Below are 25,718 nucleotides of genomic sequence, written 5' to 3'. Positions count from 1 at the left end.
TGGGATGAATTATGTTTGATTATGCCTCACATGCTTTGAGCTACTCACGTCACTAATTATTTAATCACGTATGCTATATAATTCATGTGTGTGTGTGTGTGTTCACTGAGCTTGAGAAAAGTCCACATTGAAGGACTGAAACGTCGCAACCACTGTTCCGAGTGTTTTTCTTTATGGAATTAATTATTAACGATTTTTTCACCACAAGACTGGCGTGCTGCAGTTATATCGTTTCTGCTATCTATCTATCTATCTATCTATCTATCTATCTATCTATCTATCTATCTATCTATCTATCTATCTATCTATCCTCTACCTGTGTAATGTGTGACACTGCTGACACCACAGAGCAATAGCCTGTATTCTCCTGTATATACACTACCGTTCAAAAGTTTGGGGTCACTTTTGAAGGAAAAGCACTGTACTTTTCAATGAAGATAACTTTAAACTAGTCCTAACTTTAAACAAATACACTCTATACATTGCTAATGTGGTAAATGACTATTCTAGCTGCAAATGTCTGGTTTTTGGTGCAATATCTACATAGGTGTATAGAGGCCCATTTCCAGCAACTATCACTCCAGTGTTCTAATGCTACAATGTGTTTGCTCATTGGCTCAGAAGGCTAATTGATGATTAGAAAACCCTTGTGCAATCATGTTCACACATCTGAAAACAGTCTAGCTCGTTACAGAAGCTACAAAACTGACCTTCCTTTGAGCAGATTGTGTTTCTGGAGCATCACATTTTTGGGGTCAATTAAATGCTCAAAATAGCCAGAAAAAGAGAACTTTCATCTGAAACTCGACAGTCTATTCTTGTTCTTAGAAATGAAGGCTATTCCATACGAGAAATTGCTAAGAAATTGAAGATTTCCTACAACGGTGTGTACTACTCCCTTCAGAGGACAGCACAAACCGGCTCTAACCAGAGTAGAAAAAGAAGTGGGAGGCCGCGTTGCACAACTAAGCAAGAAGATAAGCACATTAGAGTCTCTAGTTTGAGAAACAGACGCCTCACAGGTCCCCAACTGGCATCTTCATTAAATAATATCCGCAAAACACCAGTGTCAACATCTACAGTGAAGAGGCGGCTGCCGGATTTTGGGCTTCAGGGCAGAGTGGCAAAGAAAAAGCCATATCTGAGACTGGCCAATAAAAGAAAAAGATTAAGATGGGCAAAAGAAGACAGACATTGGACAGAGGAAGACTGGAAAAAAGTGTTGTGGACGGATGAATCCAAGTTTGAGGTGTTTGGATCACAAAGAAGAATGTTTGTGAGACGCAGAACAAATGAAAAGATGCTGGAAGAATGCCTGATGCCATCTGTTAAGCATGGTGGAGGTAATGTGATGGTGTGGGGTTGCTTTGGTGCTGGTAAGGTGGGAGATTTGTACAGGGTAAAAGGGATTCTGAATAAGGAAGGCTATCACTCAATTTTGCAACGCCATGCCATACCCAGTGGACAGCGCTTGATTGGAGCCAATTTCATCCTACAACAGGACAATGACCCTAAACACACCTCCAAATTGTGCAAGAACTATTTACAGCAGAAGCAGCAGCTGGTATTCTATCATAGGTAATGGAGTGGCCAGCGCAGTCACCAGATCTGAACCCCATTGAGCTGTTGTGGGAGCAGCTTGACCGTATGGTATGCCAGAAGTGCCCATCCAACCAAGCCAACTTGTGGGAGCTGCTTCTAGAAGCGTGGGTTGCAATTTCTCCAGCTTACCTCAACAGATTAATAGCTAGAATGCCAAAGGTGTGCAATGCTGTAATTGCTGCAAAAGGAGGATTCTTTGACGAAAGCAAAGTTTGATGTAAAAACAATGTTATTTCAAATACAAATCATTATTTCTAACCTTGTCAATGTCTTGACTCTATTTTCTATTCATTTCACAACATGTGGTGGTGAATAAGTGTAACTTTTCATGGAAAACACAAAATTGTTTGGGTGACCCCAAACTTTTGAACGGTAGTGTATATATATATATACATATATATACCCCCTACTTGTGTAATGTGTGACACTGCTGATACCAGAGAGCAATAGCCTGTATTCTCCTGTATGTGTAATATATACAGGGCCGGCGTTAGGGGGGGGCAAAGAGGGCAGTTGCCCAGGGCCCCCATCCCCCAGGGGCCCCCTGCGCCAGTTACAGTGAGTGTTAGGTGCAGGAGCGCACAGACAGCGTCCTGCAGCCTCTGTCAGTGATCTCTGGCTGCAGCTGATGGCTGCTATCAGGGGTCACATAGAGGCTACAGGACGCTCTGCTCCCGAGTGTGTAGCTCCCCCTCCCCCTCCCTTCTGCACCATGTGATTTCCTCTCTCTTCCTGGTGAGGCTGGTGTGGCAGTCGGGACGATAGAGGAGAGGGCTGCAGGGTGAGGATCACAGCCTCCTGCTGCTGCTGCTGCTGCCATGGACAAGGACAGCTACACCCAGCATGCTGTTAGAGGGGGTAAGTATACTGTACGTGCAGTGTGTGTATGAATGCTATGTGTATAATGGATGAATGTAGTGTGTGTTACATGTCATGTGTGTAGTGTGTGGACTGGATGGTTTGGATCTGTATAATGTATTTTTATGGATGTGTTAGTGTGTATATATATATATATATATATATATATTAGTGTGTATAAGAAGCACTGCTGGCTCCCAAGTGTTGAGGTGAATAGACTGTATATAGGAGCTGCAGCCATTCTCTGGTGACCACTGAGGCCGCTGATTGGCTGCAGCTCCTATGTATAGTGTATCATGATGTCACTAAGGCAACACGGTGTATTTTATTAAGAAAAAAATAAGGTGGCGGTCACTGTATGGTGGTAATATTGGTCCGTATATAGTGTATATAGAGTCATTATGCAGTGGTCAGTCTATGGTGGTAATATTGGTCTGTATATAGTGTATATAGAGTTATTTCCGCCAGAGTGACCGCCACATAATGACTCTTTCTATACACTATATACAGACCAATATTACCGCCATAGAGTGACCGCCACATAATGACTCTATATATAGACTATATACAGACCAATATTACAACCATAGACTGACCGCTGCATAACAACTCTATATACACTTTATACAGATCAATATTACCGCCATACAGTGACCGTCACATGATATTGGTCTGTATATAGTGTGTATATAGAGTCATTATGTGGTGATCACACTATGGTGGTAATATTGGTCTGTATATGGTGTATATAAGGAGTCATTATGTGGTGGTTATGGTGTGTGCTGGTCTGTATATAGAGTCATTATGTGGCGGTCAGTCTATAGCGGTAATATTGGTCTGTATATAGTGTGTATATACAGTCATTATGCAGTGGTCACTCTATGGCAGTAATATTAGTCTGTATATAGGATCATTATGTGGTGGTCACTCTATGGCAGTAATATTGATCTGTATATAGTGTATACAGAGTCATTATGTGGTGGTCAGTCTATGGAGGTAATATTGGTCTGTATATAGTGTATATAGAGTTATTATGTGGTGGTCACTCTATGGCAGTAATATTGGTCTATATATAGTCTATACAGAGTCATTATGCGGTGGTCAGTCTATGGCGGTAATATTGGTCTGTATATAGTGTATATAGAGTTATTATGTGGTGGTCACTCTATGGCAGTAATATTAGTCTGTATATAGGATCATTATGTGGTGGTCACTCTATGGCAGTAATATTGATCTGTATATAGTGTATACAGAGTCATTATGTGGTGATCACTCTATGGCAGTAATATTGATCTGTATATAGTGTATACAGAGTCATTATGCGGTGGTCAGTCTATGGAGGTAATATTGGTCTGTATATAGTGTATATAGAATCATTATGTGGCGGTCATGGTGTGGTGCTAATATTGGCGTGTATATAGTGTCATTATGGGGCGGTCACTTTATGGTGGTAATATTGGCCTATACATAGTATGTTTTCATCAATAACGGTATGGAGGTAATATTTGGTCCTGATATAGTGATTTTTTCATTTTATTTTTTAAAACAATGCATATAGATAGTTTTTGTGTTTACACCACTAGCGGCGCTGCTGGCATGTAGCGGCAGTCCCGGCATGTAGCGGCAGTCCCGGCATGTAACCTTCTGAATTGACTCAATGTGACTAAGGGCCATAATACACGGAGCGAAAATTGTCCTAACCTGGCCGATATCGCTCTGTGTATATAGAGACAACAGTAATCAAATGATCATTGTCTTTTGGCAAGTGTAAAAATCATTGTCTGATGATTGTGCGTATAACATAATAAAGCTGGTACTTACCTGATCACGTTCCCCGGTGTCCTCAGGCCTTGTCTGTTTGTTACGGCCAGTGATTAGCTGAACGGCCGATCACTTCAGAGAGAGGACCAGAAGTGAGAGCACCAGGGAATGTGGTCAGGTAGTATATATCTTCATTGTTCACTATATACAGCAAGGGCTGCACACACATCACTAATGAGATATATATATATATATATATATATATATATATATATATATATATATATATAAAATCTCATCTGGCCCCATCCTCCCCATACACAGGAATGTTCGGCACAGCTGAGCGTTTCTGTGTTCTCTATAGGAGGGGTAAGCCATAGCCAGACAGATCTGATGACGGCTTGTCTCTCTGAGAACAAAGAGGTTGGATGTTGATTTTCCATCAAGCCCAACCCCATATGTCCACTGATATCATGTCAGAGGACTGTACAAAGAGCCCCATTCACCTTACACGGATGGCCGAACCCACCACGAGCAGCAGGTACCACCAAAAAGTGTATGGGAACCTTAAATTGCTGCTACAATATTTCAGCATTTGGGGCCCCACCTTCAACTTTGCCCAGGGCCACATTTAGTCTAAAACCGGCCATGAATATATACATACCCCTCCTCTACCCGTGTAATGTGTGACACTGAAGTGTAGAATGAAAAGCTAGGGACACACTTGTTGTAGGTGTACTTCTATGCAGACAACAAAAAAATGGCGCTGCTCAACAGTACACAATAGCTACCTTTCCCCTCTTTGTTCCTCTGTGAAAACAGGAGGGAGGTGATGATGTCACAGCAGTTGAGCAGAGACTGCCTCTTTTTTAAGCACAGCTGTATTTCAGGTTACTTTTACCAGCAGTTTTTCTGCTGGAGCTCCCCCTAGGGGCCATCACTGGGAAATATGAAAAATTAGATAATGAATTGTTCATATTTCCTTACATGTAAAAAAAAAAAAAAAAAACACACTTATAAATTAACAAAAAAAATAAAATAACAAATTCAATTTTATCATTTTAAATTTTTTTTTACTTTGTCACACATTCCCTTTAACTCATTTAGACAAAACAGAGATGGCACATATTACACATACCTATAATGTATACTCAGAAGATAACCAAAATCAATAAGTGTGGACGGGCCTAATACACAGGATACAACAAATATGAAAGTCTTATAAATAAATATGAACTAGTATATAATGTTGTTTTTTCATTGATGATCCATTATATAATTTAAAAATGTGTATGCACTGGAGAGAGATAAAATATAGGATTATCCATCTCAGTAATAAATAAAATCATATTGCTGGATGTATAATTTATGGGCACTTGAAAGATGGTTATAATAATGAACCATACTGGTTATAACAGATAGTTTCCACTAAAGACGAACAACAGTAAGTATGCAAAAAGGGCAATGGCACACCAAAAATGAGAATAAGTATGAAAATCTTTATTTAAACAAACTATGAGATATGAAGGAAAAACACTTGGAAAAAATTAAAAACACTTAAAACCAGAACAAGAGACCATGATTGTAATCATGTGCTCAGGGCCAATAGTGGAGAACCATATACTCCAAGTAACTGTCTCAAACCCCATCCAATAACATAATACTAGTCCCAAATCACAAATAGGATCCTGTTCTCAAGTGAAATAATTCATAAATAACAAAAGTGCAAGTGCATGAGAAATGGAACATTCACAGGCATGGGAAAAAAAACCTTTGACAAGCAAAGGAAAAAAACAAAAACAAACATGCAGCACCTAGATGTAATGAAACATAGGAGACCTAGGGAAAATACGTGGTGAAGGACAAGGGGGGGGGGAGAGGCAAGTAACCAGTAACTATGGCCCAAGGGTGTCCCACGCGTTCCGTCCTGCTCTCAGAACTTCCTCAGGGATGAGTGCAATAGGTACAAGTGCTCCTTATATACATATACATGAATTAGCATACAAGAAAATAAATTAGATAAACAGGAAATGGACTAACAGACCTGTTGCTGACCGGAGGAGGACTAGATGACACATGCTGAACCAACATGGCCGACACGGCGTGCGGTCGTGCATAACGCGCATGAGCAAAAAGGATTGTATACATAGAGGACGTCAGTGAAATCATGCGCATGCGCCGTTGTTAGGATAATCAAAGATGGCTGCCGCAATATCAGTCACACCAAATGCGCGTGCGCCAACACGGTAAGAGACTCCTATGGCAATGCGCAAGCGCTAAAAGATCAGAGAACAGTCGCCGAAACTACAGGTTTTTGTGCCTATAAAATTCATATATATTGCCCAAAATAAAAACACATGTCGATACCATTACCGATATCTAGGGACAGTATGATAAATAAAAAGAAAATCTATATACAAATAATTGGTGCAGCTACTAAAAAATATGTATGTATCTAATGTGTTCAATAAGATAAAGTGCTTATGTGCTGTACAAAACTGCATGAAGAGGGAAAGGAAAAAGGGGGAAAATAAAATTGAAATTAATCAAGCTGTGTAACATGCATACCCACAAAGTGATATAAATGTGCATCTACCAAAGGAACCATGAAAAGAACAAAATAAATAAATCCCAAAAGGAATTTTTTGGGAAATGAACAATATAATGAATGTAAAATATAACATACATTGAATATGGTGTAAATTATAAACGAAAAAATGATACAATTGGGACGGAGGCCATTTATAAACAGTAGTCTGAAAAAATGAAATTAAAAATGAAATAAAAAAGAGAAAAATGATTATAATGAAAAAATGTCGCCGCCGCCGGTCAGCACACAGGTCCAGCCAAGAAATAAATGTACACATACATAATGGGAGTAGCCTATAGGGAGAAATATACACTAATATAAACATACATATTTACAAGCAATGCCATATACTAAAATAGTGTCAGGGATGAGGGGCTTTGGTTTAATTCTGGGACACAGAGAGGATAGTGTTAATATAATTCTCAATAACACATGATTTACAAAATGCTGATGTTGCTTATCAGGGTGGGTCACTCTGACCCATCCTCACGACACTTATCTGTGTTTTGGTTTACAGAACATTGATAGAGAGCTACAGAGACATCATAATTGAAGATAACTTGATTGAATAAACAGTAACAAACTGATTAGCGGGGAATCGATCGATACCAACCTTTAACCAACCACAATTGGATGTTATTCTTATTAATTTCCCTTACTCTGCAAATAAGATATTTACTCATATTGATCACATTGCGCATGACCGGATATAATCACATGACTTCATCTATGGAAAATACCTAAAGATTCTGTGTTAATGTTTAATGAAGTGTACACCCCGCAAGGGGTATAAAAGAAGATGACTTTGTTGCAATAAACATGCTGCTACTCAGAACCATCTCGAGTTGTCTGCATCCTTCTTGGCCAAGATGCCCCTTCAATCTGGCTACCATCCAATATACCTGAAGGTCTTACCTGAAGACCACCCTAACATTTTGGCGTCCCTGGGTGGGCGTGGCTACTCAGAAGGTTCCACATACCTGAGGATCCGGCAAGGAGGAAGAGGCTTCGGGGATCACAGAGCGCAATTCACCGGTGAAGGGTAAGACATTTGATTCTTACTTACATGCTCTGTGCCCCTCATAAGCTTCTAACTCAGCCGGGTCTGGGGTAAAGTATAGTTTACTTTCTGTACGCCACGTCTAAACTTTGTTTTGGCAAAGAACCGTAGAATATCCGTGTGATAATCAAAGGTATATTGGATCGGAGTTTGTGTGTGTGTTGTTTGTACTTTTCCCTCTTTTGAACTTTAGCTTAGGAGGTCAGCATCGTAACCACGCTCCTCACATGTCATGTTCAGGATAGTAGAAAGTCTGGAGAAGGTTTGGGTTGTGCTTGTATGTTTGGCTATAGTTTGTTTTGCTCTCTGGTTAATGTATAAGATCTATGGGTATGCTAAAGTAAACACCTTGTATGTACCATATCTGGTTCAGGGCAAAAGGGGATTTAGTGACAGGACTCTGGGGGAGTCCGCCTGATCAGGTCCTAAATCATATAAAGTCCACACGCCTATAACTGATCAGTGCACTATAGTCAGTACTTAGGTAATAAGTTGTAGGACTAGGTTGACGTTCTTAGACACGTCAACCACAGGGAGGGTATCCCGGACACGCTGAAGCGACAGGCGGTCCAGGATACCAGGTGATCTGGACACGCTGAAGCGACAGGCGGTCCAGAGACACCACAGAGGGGGGGCATTCTGGACACGCTGAAGCGACAGGCGGTCCAGAATCCCAGGTGATCCAGACACGCTGAAGCGACAGGCGGTCTGGAAACACCACAGATAGCGGCTAGGAACATAGAGTGGTGACAATACCCATAGCCAGAGAGACACAGGGGTAGCAGCACACCCAATATGGGGAATACAGTTAGTGCCAAGAGGAAGGAAGCTACACAAGGTGAGGAGGAGATGTGGGATGCTGTAGAAATAGTTAAGAAGAGGAAAGGAAAGATGGCAGTAAAGGTTCAAGCAAGTTGTTAAAAGGGCTAAGTATGTGCAGTGATCCACTAGACCCGTCACAGTGGTACTCCGCTATGACAACTAGTAAAGGGTGGATCAATGATAATGGGTTGAATATGCAAGCAAAGGCTTGGTCTGAGGTAGCAAAGGAGATGTACAATGAGGGTTGTTGGCAGAGAGAAGAGAATGCAGATGGTGTTAAGTATAAGAAAAAAGTTAAGGTCCCTTCCCCCTTCACCTTGTCGACCATACATGTATCACCAGACTTATGGTTAGTGACAAATCACCTGTAAATCTGTTAGGCTCTGACGTGTTACAGGCCATTCAAGCACATATTGTTTATCACCCAGATGGTACAGTAGGATTAACATCTGGTGTCCCAGAAGAAGATCTTTGTAGAGTTTTTGCTTCCACACTTGTAACTAACTCTCACTCTATCTTTTTCACAGACCATCCTGACCTAGCACAGGTGCCTGACTGTCTGTGGGCAACGTCCAAAACTGATATTGGCCGCATGCCTGTGCCGCCTGTAATGATTAACTTGAAACCAGGAGCAACACCCCCTCAGATCAGACAATACCCATTAAGTGCTGCAGGATTGGGTCATTCAACACCCAGAGGTGGTGCTACTGCAGTATGTTGATGACCTCCTTCTTTGTGCCCCCAACAAACAAGTGTGTAGGGAATGTACCATTTCACTACTGACACACCTTGCTTCCAAAGGATGTAAGGCATCTAGGGAGAAATTACAGTTCTCTGAGGAGAAGGTTGTGTTCCTAGGACATTGCATATCTGCGGGGGTGAGACACTTGACTGAAGACAGGAAGAAGGCGATTGGCTTGCTGAACCCCCCAAGGGGGATCCGGCAACTCAGAACCTTCCTGGGCCTGGTGTCATACTGCAGGTCATGGATCCGCTCAGCATCCATGCTCATGCAACCGCTCTATGATTGTCTGGACACACAACCCTTCCACCTCACAGACCAAGCGATAGAAAGTTTCCACTCTTTGAAACTGGCTATCATGACAGCCCCGGCGCTAGGCACACCTGACTATGACAAACCATTCTCCTTGTACTGCACTGTAATGTCAGGACACGCGACTGCGGTCCTAGTCCAGAAACACGGTCAACGGAACAGGCCCATTGCCTACTATTCAGCACGACTGGACCCAGTTGCACGAGGCGCCCCTTCATGTGTACGGGCGGTAGCGGCTGTCTCCCTAATTCTACATAAAGCTTCAGAGATTGTGCTTACCCACCCAGTTACAATCTACACCCCACATGACTTGCACAACATTTTAAGCCAAGTACAGGTGAAACACATCTCTGTTGCCAGACAGCTGAGACTTCAGTGTGCCCTTCTCATGCCCCCAAATGTGACCCTAAAGGGCTGTATGACTCTGAATCCAGCCACTCTAATTCCCATTGACGTGGAGGATTCAAAGGGGGAAGGGACAGGGACAGCAGCCAAAAAGCCTACAAGGTATGACGGAAGATGAGCTTTATGACATACACCACGAACATGACTGCATAGCCCTCATGGCCCAAGAAACATCAGGGTTCTCACATGTTTCCGATGTACCCATTACTAACCCAGATGTTCAGTTTTTTGTAGATGGCTCAAGGAGCATCGGAGAGGACGGACGATTCTACACTGGGTATGCACAGCATGAGGTAGTAAAAGCGGAACCACTTCCCCCTCATGTGTCTGCACAAGAGGCGGAGCTGAGGGCACTCATTGAAGCGCTTAGAGGGGCAGAAGGAAAACGCGGCAACATATACACTGATTCTAGGTATGCTTTTGGGGTGGCTCATGACTATGGCCCCATATGGAAGGCAAGAGATTTTCTTACATCAGCAGGTACCCCCATAAAACATGGACACCTCATTAAAGAACTAATGGAGGCCTTAATGCTCCCAGACGAGGTGGCCATAATAAAGGTCAGAGCACACACAAAACTTGACACCGAAGAAGCGCGAGGGAATGATAAGGCGGACAGAGCAGCTAAAGAGGCAGCGAGGAAACCGAGGGAAAGGGAAACCCCGTCGCCTCTGCTAACCATGGTGAGTACCGAGAATAACCAGATGGACTTAAGTATCTTGCAGGCTCTAACCCGGCAAGCCACCGGGAAAGAGAAAAGGAGCTGGTCTAAGGCTGGAGCTCGGGAAGCTGATGGTCTGTGGAGAATAAAGATGCGGGTGTGTCTGCCAAGGTCCCTATACCCCATGATGGCACAAGCTGCTCACGGTCCAACTCATCTCTCAAAGAACGCTATGTGTGCTCTGATAGACAGACAGTGGTTCGCCCCCGGTTTCACAACTATTGCCGCAAAACTTGCCCAGTCCTGTCTCACCTGTGCACAATACAACACCGGTAGTGTAGTGAAGGTACCACAAAAACACACACCAAAAGCCCTCTACCCGTTTCAACGACTGCAGATTGACTTCATACAGCTGCCAAAGGTAAGCACGTATGAATATGTCCTTGTGTGTGTTGATCTCTTCTCAGGTTGGGTCGAAGCCTTTCCGATGGCACGAGCAAATGCGAAACAGACTGCTAGAAAACTGATGAGTGAGATCTTCAGCAGGTTCGGACTACCAGAAACCATAGAGTCCGATAGAGGTACCCACTTCACAGGAGAGGTAATGCAAAATGCAATGCAGATGCTAGGGGTAACACAAGCATTCCACACGCCCTATCACCCACAAGCCAGTGGGAAAGTTGAAAGACTAAATGGTACACTTAAGTTAAAGATCCAGAAGGCCTGTGAAGAATTAGGGAAACCCTGGACAGAATGTTTGCCAGTAGCACTATATTCCATTAGGTATACACCAAATAGAAAGACCAAACTGTCCCCCTTTGAAATACTGTTCGGCTCAGCACCAAGACTTGGACTGTACTTCCCCCAAACACTACAGTTACAGTGCGACAGTATCACCAGTTATGTCCAGAGTCTCCAGAAAAGACTCTCGGTTGTGCATAAACAAGTCTATGATTCTATTCCAGATCCTGACAGTCGAGAAGGAGCTTATTCCCTCCAACCAGGTGATTGGGTCGTCGTGAAGCGGCACACTAGGAGACCACTGGAGCCAAGATTTGACGGTCCATTCCAGGTCCTCCTGATTACGGCCACTTCAGTAAAGCTCGAGGGAAAACCCAACTGGATCCATGCCAGTCACTGCAAGGTGGTAGAGCGGAAGGATGATCGTCCATCTGATGATGTTGGTGATCCTGATCCAAAGAAGCAAGACCTCTCTAATCACCAATGATGTGGGAAAAAGGAGTGATACTGTGGTTTAACACTTCACATCCAGTAGCAACTTTCCGTTTTGACTTTTGTAGAATTGCAGAATACAGATGGATATGAGGCTAAATGGTTTGTGAATCAAGGGACAGCCAGAACTGACGTGTGGTGGTTGTGTGGCGACATGAAGCTACGACAAAGACTTCCTTCAGCCTGGACGGGCAGCTGTGCTTTAACTCAAGTACTGATGCCATTCCAAATAATCTCCTCAATAGGGGCCGGGGGAGGGAAGCAAAACGGGTTTAGAATTGACAGCCTGGGTACAACCAACCTTGACGGAACCCCTAGACGACGTAGTAGACGGGCCAAACGCAGACGTTACCTCTTATCTATAAGAAAGCGTGAAGAGTCCCCAGCAGGATCCTTTGATTCAAGGGTCTATATAGACAGCATTGGGGTTCCTAGAGGGGTTCCGGATGAATTTAAGGCCAGAAATCAGATAGCCGCAGGATTTGAATCCGTTTTCTTCTGGTGGTCCACAGTTAATAAAAATGTAGACTGGATAAATTATATATATTATAACCAACAGAGATTCATAAATTTCACACGAGACGCACTTAGAGGACTGGCTCAGCAAATAGGGCCAACCTCTCTGATGACTTGGCAAAATAGAATGGCCCTAGATATGATACTTGCAGAAAAGGGAGGTGTTTGTAAAATGTTCGGAACTTATTGTTGTACTTTTATTCCCAACAACACAGCTCCTGACGGAAGTGTCACAAAAGCGATTGCTGGCCTCACAACCCTATCCGAGGAACTGGCGGAGAATTCTGGGATCGATAACCCTTTCACTGAGTGGCTGGAATCGTGGTTTGGGAAATTGAGCCACCTCGTATCCAGCCTATTCATCTCTGTGGCAATCGTGGCGGCGATTTTGGTAACTTGCGGATGTTGCTGTATCCCCTGCATTCGAGGCCTCATCCAACGGCTGATTGATGCTTCAATCAACAAAACCATGTATATGACAATCACCCCCTGCAACGACGAGAACTGCGAACTTGTTTAAGAGACAATACTAATAATAAATCATGCATACAGTAATTCATGAAATTGTGAATAAAGTGTTGATGTCTAACGCCCCCTGAAGGGAATCAAGTGAAGAGGTTAGGAAAGTCTTGCATGTGCCGCTAGGGCATGTGAGATACCTGAAGGAGGCACGGAGGACATCATCACTTAATCACAAAAGGGGGAGCTGTCAGGGATGAGGGGCTTTGGTTTAATTCTGGGACACAGAGAGGATAGTGTTAATATAATTCTCAATAACACATGATTTACAAAATGCTGATGTTGCTTATCAGGGTGGGTCACTCTGACCCATCCTCACGACACTTATCTGTGTTTTGGTTTACAGAACATTGATAGAGAGCTACAGAGACATCATAATTGAAGATAACTTGATTGAATAAACAGTAACAAACTGATTAGCGGGGAATCGATCGATACCAACCTTTAACCAACCACAATTGGATGTTATTCTTATTAATTTCCCTTACTCTGCAAATAAGATATTTACTCATATTGATCACATTGCGCATGACCGGATATAATCACATGACTTCATCTATGGAAAATACCTAAAGATTCTGTGTTAATGTTTAATGAAGTGTACACCCCGCAAGGGGTATAAAAGAAGATGACTTTGTTGCAATAAACATGCTGCTACTCAGAACCATCTCGAGTTGTCTGCATCCTTCTTGGCCAAGATGCCCCTTCAATCTGGCTACCATCCAATATACCTGAAGGTCTTACCTGAAGACCACCCTAACAATAGTATGCAGTTATCTCACTCAGCGGGCAAAGAACGTGTGAAGCTAGGGTCATATAGACCCAAAAACTCTAGGAATCCAATGAACTGAATATTCTTATAGAGAGAGTCTCAGGATCACGTAGATTCGGTTGGTAAATAAATGGGTAGGCAAGTGTCGAACAGGGAGGCTTCATAGGTTGGAGATCTAAATTCTCTATGATGATGATGATGGTCATGGCGAGAGGAGGGTTTAAGGTCTGAAAAACTAAAAAGAAAAAAGTGAAACTACAAAGAAAAGAACTAATGAAAAAGAAAAAAGAAAAAAGAAGAAACGAGAAAAGAAAGAGAGAAAAAAAGAAAGAAAGGAAAAAAGGAAAAAAGAAAGTGAGAGACTGTATAAAGAAAAGTGGGCAAAGAGATATGCACTGCAAATGCAACAAAGTGCTAAAACAAAAGATGTGATGTCCAGTGTGTGTAAGAGGCCAGGAAAAGCCTGGCCAAGCAAATCGTGAAAGGAGGAAAGTGAGAAAAGGGGAAAATGAAAAGGAAAAGAGAAAGATAAAAAATGAAAACACAAGTTGTGAGAAAACGTGTAAGTGAGTTGTGAACATAGAAAAAGAAGGGCCATACATAAAACCAAGATGTCAAAAGAGCAATGTGACAGACCAAATATGAATTTACGAGCCCTTAAAGAAACCTGTATACAATAACTCCTCGTTCAAGCCGCATGGTGTAAGGCTGCCAAGATTATAAATCCACCTAGACTCAACCTGTAGGAGGCGTTTATGAATATTGCCTCCCCGGAGTCCCATAGAAACCTTCTCCAAGCCCACCACCCTGATGCCATCCCATTTACCTGCATGATGGTCTCTGCAATGCGTGGCCAAGGGCGTCCGGTCCGAAGAGTCAAATGTGGGTCTGGTTCCCCTTCTAATGCTCGAGATGTGTTGCTGTATACGCCTCCTAAGCTCCTGTGAGGTCTGTCCGACGTAAAGAAGAGAGCAAGAGCAGATGATCACATATATAACATTCTTTGTGCGGCAGTTCACATAGTTCTGCAATGTATAGTGACCATGATCTCTTGGATTAACAAATTCCTGAGTAGGCGTCATGAACTGGCATATACTGCAGTTACCACATGGAAAGGATCCCCGCATGCGTATGCCGCTGCCGGTAGAGATACTAGGTCGTACAAAGTGGCTTTGTGTGAGCCGATCCCTAATACTTCTGGCTCGCTTAGCTGTTAGCGTGGGTCTCTCTGTTAGATGAACGCCCAGCCGAGGTTCTGTCAGTAGGATGCCCCAATTTTTCCGCAAGATATGATGTAAGTCATCCCATTGGTTGTTGTATGGTGTGACAAGTCTCACCTTATTATCCTGACCACGTGGTTTAGGTCGAAAAAGATGTGATCTGTCCGTTCCTTTTGCCCTTTGGTAAGCCTTCGAGATGACCTTCTTAGGGTAACCTCGAGTCCTTAGTCGCTCTGTCAGATTTTGTCACGGCCGAGGCGGCGTCCCGTGCTCCGGGCCGCCGCCGCGACCTCCCTCCATCTCATGCAGCTGCCGGGGTCCCGGTGCAGGGATCCGGCGCTGCTACATGTTCGGCCCCGGGGGGCGCCTTACCTGGTCCCGCTCCTGCCTCCGTCTGTGCCGGCCGGCGCGCGCGTCCCTGCCTCCAAGGGCGCGCGCGCGCCGGCTGTCTCAGATTTAAAGGGCCAGTCCGCACCTAATTGGCCAGTTGCACCAATCACTCCCTATTTATTCCAGCCCTGCCCCACTACAGGTGTTGGAGCCTCTACATGCTTCCCATAGCGTTTGGCCCAGCTCCCAGTTGTTCCTGATTCCCGTCCGTTACCTGGTTCCTAGTCTCTGTTCCTGATTCCTATCTGCCACCTTGTCCCTAGTCCTTGTTCCTGGTTCCTGTTCCCCTGCATCACCATTGCTCCTGTGTATAGCCTGTCACCTGCGGTTACGTCCACTGACCTCTGCAGCACCATCTCCTGCCTACTGCTCCTGCCACGCCTCGCCTGCCGTCACCAGCAACCAAGCCAGGGGTAGCGACCTGGGGGTCGCCTGCCGCAGCAAGTCCATCCCGCCTTGCGGCGGGCTCTGGTGAAAACCAGCGGCGCCTTAGACTCCGCTCCCTGGGGAGGTTAGTGCCATCGCTGGTGACGGTCCAGTGGATCCACTACTCCAGGCGTTATAGTAGGCTCCAACCATGGATCCCGGCGAGGTGCCTGATATCCGCGAGGTAGCCCGAGTGGTCGCCCTACAGGCTCAACATATTCAGCAACAGTCACAGCTGATCCAACAACTGACTGCAGCCGTTCAGCAGCATACCACCGCTCAGCAGTCATCACCTCCTGCAGCCTCTTCAAAACTACGACTGGCTCTCCCAAGTAAATATGGAGGTGACCCCAAGTTGTGCAGAGGATTCCTGACCCAATGCACTATGTATATCGAACTTTTAAGCAGTCAGTTTGCCACCGAGCGCTCTAAAGTGGCTTTCATTATCAGCCTATTGGAGGGAAGAGCTCTGGCCTGGGCCACACCACTATGGGACCGTAATGATCCGGTTGCTGCCAATTTTCGAATCTTCCTGGACGAGTTCCGCTCTGTCTTTGAGGAACCTGCCCGTGCGTCTTCGGCTGAGACTGCTCTTCTCAATCTATCCCAAGGTACTTCCTCCGTTGGTGATTACGCCATCCAGTTCCGCACCCTGGCTGCGGAACTAGACTGGAATGAGGCCGCTCTGATTGCCACCTTTAAAAAGGGCCTGTCCAGCCAAGTGAAGGATGTGCTCGCTGCCCGGGACCTGCCTACCTCCTTGAACGAACTTATCCTACTGGCTACCAGAGTCTACACCAGGTTTTCCGAGAGAGAGGAGGAGGTCCGGCAAGGACGGCGTCTGAGTCTGCCCCGTCGCCATCCTCGGCTGGCACCGGTGTTCCAGAATCCCGTTGCTCCTATGTCCCAGTCGCCTCCAGAGGTTCCTATGCAGGTGGAACGTGCTCGCCTGACGACTGATGAGAGGAACCGTCGACTGGACCAGAATCTCTGCCTCTATTGCGGTGGCGCGGATCACTATCGGCAGAGATGTCCCCAACGCCCTCAGCGTCCGGGAAACGCTCGCACCTAGGTCCGGTGGGAGAGGCCTCCCTAGGTGTGAATGCCACCTCTCCAAGGTTGACTATGCCCGTCTCCATCCAGACACCCTCTGGGCAAGTTTTCCAGACTACTGCCCTCATCGACTCTGGCTCTGCTGGCAGTTTCATCTCTGCTTCGTTGGTCCAAAGATGGCGGCTACCCGTGATCCAGCTAGCCCAACCCCGGTCTATCTCTTCGGTTACGGGGGAGGTTCTTACCGAAGCTGTGTACAGCCAGACGGCACCCCTAGTCCTCCAGGTGGGAGCCTTACATCAGGAGAGGATCTCCTTTTATGTCTTGCGCCATTCCTCTTCCAACCTCCTGCTGGGTCTTCCTTGGCTGCAATTCCATACCCCTAGGCTGGACTGGAGAACTGGGGAGGTTCTCAGCTGGGGCCAGGACTGTCATAACCGGTGTCTGAGATCTCCTCAATCCAAGTGCTCTACAAGGTCACCTGCTAATGTCAAGCCTCTATCCGGCCTACCAGAGGACTACCAAGACTTTGTCGATGTTTTCTCGGCCAAGGAGGCGGACTCACTACCACCTCATCGAGCCTATGATTGCCCTATAGACCTTCTTCCAGGGGCTTCTCCTCCACGTGGTCGAGTATACCCTCTCTCTGTGCCCGAGACTGAAGCCATGTCCTCCTACATCCAGGAGAACTTACAAAAGGGCTTCATCCGTAAATCCACGTCTCCAGCTGGCGCTGGATTTTTCTTTGTTCAGAAGAAGGACGGTTCCCTCCGCCCATGCATAGACTATCGGGGCTTGAATAAGGTGACTGTTAAGAACCGCTATCCTCTTCCGCTTATTCCTGAACTATTCGACCGTCTTCGTGGAGCTAAGATCTTCTCCAAGCTGGATCTCAGGGGAGCGTATAACTTGGTCCGTATTCGTAAAGGAGACGAATGGAAGACCGCTTTCAACACCAGAGATGGGCACTACGAATATCTGGTCATGCCATTCGGCCTATGCAATGCCCCAGCGGTCTTCCAGGAATTTGTGAACGATATCTTCCGAGACCTCCTCTATGTCTGCGTCATTGTCTATTTGGACGACATTTTGGTCTTCTCCCCGGACCAGCAGACTCATGTGGCACAAGTGCGTCAGGTCCTACGAAGACTACGGGCCAACCATCTATACGCCAAGCTAGAGAAGTGTGTTTTCCATCAGCGCAGTCTTCCATTTCTTGGCTATATCGTCTCCGACCAGGGTCTACAAATGGATCCAGCCAAGCTCGCAGCTGTCCTCCAGTGGCCACGCCCTGTGGGACTTAGAGCTATCCAACGTTTCCTTGGCTTCGCCAACTATTATCGGCAATTCATCCCTCACTTCTCTACCCTGGTCGCACCCATAGTGGCTCTCACTAAAAAGAAGGCGGACCCCAGACGTTGGCCTCCAGAGGCCGAACAAGCCTTCAATAGCCTCAAGTCTGCCTTTGCCTCTGCTCCTGCTCTAGTCCGCCCGGATGTCTCCAGGCCGTTTTCTCTCGAGGTTGATGCTTCTTCTGTGGGCGCAGGAGCCGTTCTCTCGCAAAGGGACACATCAGGCAAGACCAGAACCTGCAGGTTCTTTTCTAAGACTTTCTCCCCTGCCGAGAGGAACTATACCATTGGGGACCGTGAACTCCTGGCCATTAAGTTGGCACTGGAGGAGTGGCGTCATCTATTAGAGGGGGCTAAACACCCTGTTAACATCTACACGGACCACAAGAACCTCCTCTACCTCCAATCGGCTCAACGCCTCAATCCCAGGCAGGCTCGGTGGTCCCTCTTCTTCTCTCGGTTCAACTATACCATCCACTTCCGTCCAGCCGAGAAGAATCTAAAGGCCGATGCATTATCCCGAGCATCCGATGTCATGGGGCAAGAGGAATCTCCTCGTCACATAATACCTCCCGACCGCCTAGTACCAGTTGCCACTTCTGCTCTGCAGAGACTGCCTCCCGGGAAGACTTATGTGCGCCCCGCACTCCGTAAACGCATCTTGAAGTGGGGGCATTCCTCTTTGGTAGCCGGGCATCCAGGAGCCCAAAAGACCGGGCAATTGATCTCCCGTCACTACTGGTGGCCCAATCTCCTCCAGGATGTCAAGGATTTTGTGGCTTCCTGTGCAGTCTGTGCCAGGAATAAGTCTCCCCGTCTAAGACCTGCCGGCCTACTATTGCCCTTGCCAGTCCCGGACCATCCCTGGCACCACATTGGGATGGATTTCATCACAGACCTACCTCCATCTGCGGGCAATACAGTTATTTGGGTGGTGACGGACCGCTTCTCTAAAATGGCTCACTTCGTGGCCCTTCCTGGTCTGCCCTCTGCTCCTCGTCTGGCTCAGTTGTTCTTCCGACACATCTTTCGCCTGCATGGACTTCCTCTTCACATTGTGTCCGACCGAGGCTCTCAATTTGTCTCTAAATTTTGGCGTGCCCTATGCTCGCAACTCCAAGTGAAGCTGGACTTCTCATCGGCCTATCATCCTCAAACTAACGGGCAAGTGGAGAGAGTCAATCAGATTCTGGGTAACTACCTACGCCATTTTGTTTCCAGCCGCCAAGACAACTGGTCCGATCTACTCCCATGGGCAGAATTCTCATATAACCATTTGGACTCGACTTCCACAGGCAAGTCCCCTTTCTATGTGGTCTACGGGCATCACCCTCGTCCTCCTCTGCCTCTCTCTCCATCCCCTGAGGTCCCAGCCGTGGAGGAGTTGTTACCTGACCTGCAATCGATCTGGGAACAAACTCGACAGTCCTTACTCAAAGCCTCTGAACGCATGAAGGACCAGGCTGATAAGAAGAGGAGACCTGCCACGAATTTTCTCCCAGGTGACAAAGTCTGGCTCTCGGCCAAATATGTCCGACTCAAGATCCCCAGCTTCAAGTTGGGCCCTCGATTCCTCGGTCCTTTCTCGGTGCTAAGACGCATCAACCCTGTCACCTACAAACTCCGCCTACCCCCCACTATGCGGATTCCGAACTCCTTCCATGTTTCCCTCTTAAAACCAGTGGTCCTGAACCGGTTCTCCGATAAGTCTTCGTTCTCTGCTCCACAAGCCGTCTCTGACGACGTCTACGCTGTTAAGGACATTCTGGCAATGAAGACTGTCAGAGGGAGAAGGTTCTTCCTGGTGGACTGGAAAGGATTTGGTCCTGAGGAGAGGTCCTGGGAACCCGAGGCTAACATCCTGGACCAAGATCTCATCAAGAGGTTCCTGCAGGCTAGAAAGAGGGGGAGGCCAAAGGGGGGGTACTGTCACGGCCGCGGCGGCGTCCCGTGCTCCGGGCCGCCGCCGCGACCTCCCTCCATCTCATGCAGCTGCCGGGGTCCCGGTGCAGGGATCCGGCGCTGCTACATGTTCGGCCCCGGGGGGCGCCTTACCTGGTCCCGCTCCTGCCTCCGTCTGTGCCGGCCGGCGCGCGCGTCCCCGCCTCCTAGGGCGCGCGCGCGCCGGCTGTCTCAGATTTAAAGGGCCAGTCCGCACCTAATTGGCCAGTTGCACCAATCACTCCCTATTTATTCCAGCCCTGCCCCACTACAGGTGTTGGAGCCTCTACATGCTTCCCATAGCGTTTGGCCCAGCTCCCTTTTGTTCCTGATTCCCGTCCGTTACCTGGTTCCTATTCCCTGTTCCTGATTCCTATCCGCCACCTTGTCCCTAGTCCTTGTTCCTGGTTCCTGTTCCCCTGCATCACCATTGCTCCTGTGTATAGCCTGTCATCCTGCGGTTACGTCCACTGACCTCTGCAGCACCATCTCCTGCCTACTGCTCCTGCCACGCCTCGCCTGCCGTCACCAGCAACCAAGCCAGGGGTAGCGACCTGGGGGTCGCCTGCCGCAGCAAGTCCATCCCGCCTTGCGGCGGGCTCTGGTGAAAACCAGCGGCCCCTTAGACTCCGCTCCCTGGGGAGGTTAGTGCCATCGCTGGTGACGGTCCAGTGGATCCACTACTCCAGGCGTTACAGATTTCTCGCCTCCAGTTCGAACGTCTGTAAGTCTGTACAATTACGTCTAATCCTCAAGAATTGTCCAGTTGGTATTCCATTGCGTAAATGTCGGGGGTGAAAGCTCCCATAGTGAAGGAGACTATTCGTCGCTGTGCTCTTTCTGAACAACGAGGTCTGTATAGTATTCCCAACCACATCCAACCTGAGGTCCAAGAAGTCAACCGTGCGCTCTGAAAAGTGAGATGTAAGTATGATGTTAAATGTGTTGTCATTCAGATCCGCAATAAAGGCTCGGCATTCCTCCTCCGTACCCGTCCACAGAATCAACACGTCATCAATATATCGATGCCATTTCAATACAAACTTCTGGAACAGGGGGTGAGGGTACACGTGTGCCCCCTCCCACCAACCTTTGCTTGTCAAAGGTTTTTTTCCCATGCCTGTGAATGTTCCATCTATTTCTCATGCACTTGCACTTTTGTTATTTATGAATTATTTCACTTGAGAACAGGATCCTATTTGTGATTTGGGACTAGTATTATGTTATTGGATGGGGTTTGAGACAGTTACTTGGAGTATATGGTTCTCCGCTATTGGCCCTGAGTACATGATTACAATCATGGTCTCTTGTTCTGGTTTTAAGTGTTTTTAATTTTTTCCAAGTGTTTTTCCTTCATATCTCATAGTTTGTTTAAATAAAGATTTTCATACTTATTCTCTTATTGGTGTGCCATTGCCCTTTTTGCATACTTACTGTTGTTCGTCTTTAGTGGTTTGTTTGGTATGCGGGCTTTTGTGCACCCGTTTTCTTATTTGTATGTACATATGCTATGACATTTAGAGCAGTGCACCTTCAGTCTTTTTGCTTGCCATGAGTTTTGTGTTTGTGCCCATCTTGAATATGGGCATGTTTCCTTGGTAGGTAGCACGCCATATACTTTACTAAAAAAAAAAATTCTTTCTGTTTGGTTTGTTATTTTCTCTTTTTGGACATGGCCTTGGACTTAGATGCCAGGGAGGCTATGTGGAGTAGCCAATTGGGTGACTTCTTTAGCGGACAGGGCAGCGTGTCTGGTGGTTCTGATTTCAAAGGTCTTACTGATGAGCTTATTGACTTACATAAAAAACATATACGGACATGGTGGAATTTGAAGAGTCTGGAGGAATATGTGAAAGTAGCAGTTGTCCCGAGAGGTCTTAGGGTCAAAATCTTCCCTTCTTGGGAAGTTAATTCTGAATTTAAAGTGAGGTGGGAGAAAGGACTACTTCTTTGCTCAGATATTATTCTTAAGATGTTATTTAAACACGATCAGGGATTATTACCACAAATTAAGGAAGATATCCGACAGAGGGAGACTAAGTTGTCTAGCTATGATCAGTCTACTTTGGTCCAGCCATTCCAGGCTAGACTCAAAGAAATCATAGATAAATATGAGAAGGAAGTGATGACAGGGAAGAAACACAAGTTCTCACGTGACAAACAGGATTTTGAGACTGGGTATGTTTTCAAGTGGACACATAGAGGTAACCTGCGGGGGAGGGCTAAACCTAAGCCATCTACTACCACTCCTGGGGACAATAGTGACTCTCAAATGAGTGATTTTTTATCCACGGACGCCAGCGACACCGACCGCGGACCAGGAGGGGCAGAGGCAAGAAACATAAATCAAAGAAAAAGAGCGCCTACACACAGGGACAAATCCCCAGTGTATCACCGAGCCAAACAACGCTCGAGATCATAACTCACCCCCAAATCACTATACAAGAAGGTCCACCTGGGGATAACCTACAAATAATTAATTTATCTACCTATGTCCTATCAGATGCTGAACGGTCAGTCCTACAGAGGGGACTAACATTTGCTCCAATGCAAAGGTTGGACAAATTTGAATTTACGAAAGATCTGTATCTCTTTTGTAGGCAACTGACTTTTAAACCTCTCTACCATCAACCTTCATTGCTCTACACGAAGGATCGAAGGATCCTACAGGACCTAATCTCTCTTCTCCAGGATGGCGAAGCAACTACAGGTAGGACCAAATTTACACTCAATGCCCCCTCACAGGCCACTCCTTCCTTTAGACTTTTTCCATGTGTCCAAATGTTTTTTAATACCATGATGAGAGATATACAACTTCTTAAATTGGACAGAAACAAAGGGGAGAATTTGTCTAAGGAAGAAAGACTAGCCTTAAAGACCTTGGGAGAAAATAAACAGTTTTTAATCAAAGAGGCCGACAAAGGGGGCAATGTGGTCCTCTGGCCAGTTGATATGTACGTCCTGGAAGCTCAGTGACAACTCAATAACAGACGTTTCTACTCTCCGCTCCCTTCAGATCCGACCAATGTCTTTAAGAAAAAATTGGATGCTCTGCTTGGCTCTGCGGTGGATAGAGGCACGATCACGAGAAAAGAACTGAAGTTTATGACTGTCGAAAAACCCACATGCCCGACCTTCTACATGCTACCAAAAGTGCACAAATGCCTTGAAGTTCCACCAGGTAGGCCCATTGTTTCGGGCATCGGGGGTCTTTGTGAGGGGGCATGTATTTATATTGACTTCTTTCTACAGCCATTGGTACTCCGACTGCCCTCATATGTTCGCGACTCTGCCCATCTGATCGAACAACTAGATGAATTTGAAATCCCGCCTGGAACCATTTTGGTCACATTGGACGTTGAGTCGCTTTATACTAACATAATGCATGAATTGGGGGTAAGGGCTGTTGCCTCTTTCTTTGAGAATGTCTCCCCTGGAGACGACTCACATCAGGAATTTTTGTTGGAATTGCTGTATTTTGTTCTCAACCAGAACTACTTCACATTTGAAGGGGTCTATTACAGACAGGTCTCGGGAACGGCTATGGGTGCACGTTGTGCCCCCTCCTACGCAAACCTATTTTTGGGTTGGTGGGAGGGGGCACACGTGTACCCTCACCCCCTGTTCCAGAAGTTTGTATTGAAATGGCATCGATATATTGATGACGTGTTGATTCTGTGGACGGGTACGGAGGAGGAATGCCGAGCCTTTATTGCGGATCTGAATGACAACACATTTAACATCATACTTACATCTCACTTTTCAGAGCGCACGGTTGACTTCTTGGACCTCAGGTTGGATGTGGTTGGGAATACTATACAGACCTCGTTGTTCAGAAAGAGCACAGCGACGAATAGTCTCCTTCACTATGGGAGCTTTCACCCCCGACATTTACGCAATGGAATACCAACTGGACAATTCTTGAGGATTAGACGTAATTGTACAGACTTACAGACTTTCGAACTGGAGGCGAGAAATCTGACAGAGCGACTAAGGACTCGAGGTTACCCTAAGAAGGTCATCTCGAAGGCTTACCAAAGGGCAAAAGGAACGGACAGATCACATCTTTTTCGACCTAAACCACGTGGTCAGGATAATAAGGTGAGACTTGTCACACCGTACAACAACCAATGGGATGACTTACATCATATCTTGCGGAAAAATTGGGGCATCCTACTGACAGAACCTCGTCTGGCCGTTCATCTAACAGAGAGACCCACGCTAACAGCTAAACGAGCCAGAAGTATTAGGGATCGGCTCACACAAAGACACTTTGTACGACCTAGTATCTCTACCGGCAGCGGCATACGCATGCGGGGATCCTTTCCATGTGGTAACTGCAGTATATGCCAGTTCATGACGCCTACTCAGGAATTTGTTAATCCAAGAGATCATGGTCACTATACATTGCAGAACTATGTGAACTGCCGCACAAAGAATGTTATATATGTGATCATCTGCTCCTGCTCTCTTCTTTACATCGGACAGACCTCACAGGAGCTTAGGAGGCGTATACAGCAACACATCTCGAGCATTAGAAGGGGAACCAGACCCACATTTGACTCTTCGGACCGGACGCCCTTGGCCACGCATTGCAGAGACCATCATGCAGGTAAATGGGATGGCATCAGGGTGGTGGGCTTGGAGAAGGTTTCTATGGGACTCCGGGGAGGCAATATTCATAAACGCCTCCTATGAGTTGAGTCTAGGTGGATTTATAATCTTGGCAGCCTTACACCATGCGGCTTGAACGAGGAGTTATTGTATACAGGTTTCTTTAAGGGCTCGTAAATTCATATTTGGTCTGTCACATTGCTCTTTTGACATCTTGGTTTTATGTATGGCCCTTCTTTTTCTATGTTCACAACTCACTTACACGTTTTCTCACAACTTGTGTTTTCATTTTTTATCTTTCTCTTTTCCTTTTCATTTTCCCCTTTTCTCACTTTCCTCCTTTCACGATTTGCTTGGCCAGGCTTTTCCTGGCCTCTTACACACACTGGACATCACATCTTTTGTTTTAGCACTTTGTTGCATTTGCAGTGCATATCTCTTTGCCCACTTTTCTTTATACAGTCTCTCACTTTCTTTTTTCCTTTCTTTCTTTTTCTCTCTCTTTCTTTTCTCCTTTTCTTCTTTTTTCTTTTTTATTAGTTCTTTTCTTTGTAGTTTCACTTTTTTCTTTTTAGTTTTTCAGACCTTAAACCCTCCTCTTGCCATGACCATCATCATCATCATAGAGAATTTAGATCTCCAACCTATGAAGCCTCCCTGTTCGACACTTGCCTATCCATATATTCACCAACCGAATCTACGTGATCCTGAGACTCTCTCTATAAGAATATTCAGTTCATTGGATTCCTAGAGTTTTTGGGTCTATATGACCCTAGCTTCACACGTTCTTTGCCCGCTGAGTGAGATAACTGCATACTATTTTAGTATATGGCATTGCTTGTAAATATGTATGTTAATATTAGTGTATA

At 45.9% G+C, this 25,718-nt stretch overlaps 2 protein-coding genes across 2 annotated transcripts; both read left to right on the top strand.

Annotated features, from left to right (window-relative positions):
• The first annotated feature begins 7,154 nt into the window (after positions 1–7,154).
• LOC138783328 (protein NYNRIN-like) lies at positions 7,155–13,745 on the top strand. Its single transcript, XM_069957912.1, has 2 exons — positions 7,155–12,257; positions 12,778–13,745. The coding sequence occupies exon 1, from the start codon at positions 10,257–10,259 to the stop codon at positions 12,039–12,041; it is 1,785 nt and encodes a 594-aa protein (XP_069814013.1). The 5' UTR covers positions 7,155–10,256; the 3' UTR covers positions 12,042–12,257; positions 12,778–13,745.
• A 7,037-nt stretch (positions 13,746–20,782) lies between these two features.
• On the top strand, positions 20,783–24,460 carry LOC138784148 (uncharacterized). The gene is made up of 5 exons (XM_069959662.1): positions 20,783–21,159; positions 22,836–22,945; positions 23,252–23,416; positions 24,002–24,336; positions 24,446–24,460. Coding segments are annotated over exons 1-5 (627 nt in total). The 5' UTR covers positions 20,783–21,157.
• Positions 24,461–25,718: the final 1,258 nt, after the last annotated feature.

Source organism: Dendropsophus ebraccatus, chromosome 2 (assembly GCF_027789765.1).
Source record: "Dendropsophus ebraccatus isolate aDenEbr1 chromosome 2, aDenEbr1.pat, whole genome shotgun sequence".
Taxonomy (NCBI): domain Eukaryota; kingdom Metazoa; phylum Chordata; class Amphibia; order Anura; family Hylidae; genus Dendropsophus; species Dendropsophus ebraccatus.
The sequence above is the reverse complement of the archived record's forward strand: the minus strand, read 5'-3'. Positions and strand labels throughout refer to the sequence as shown.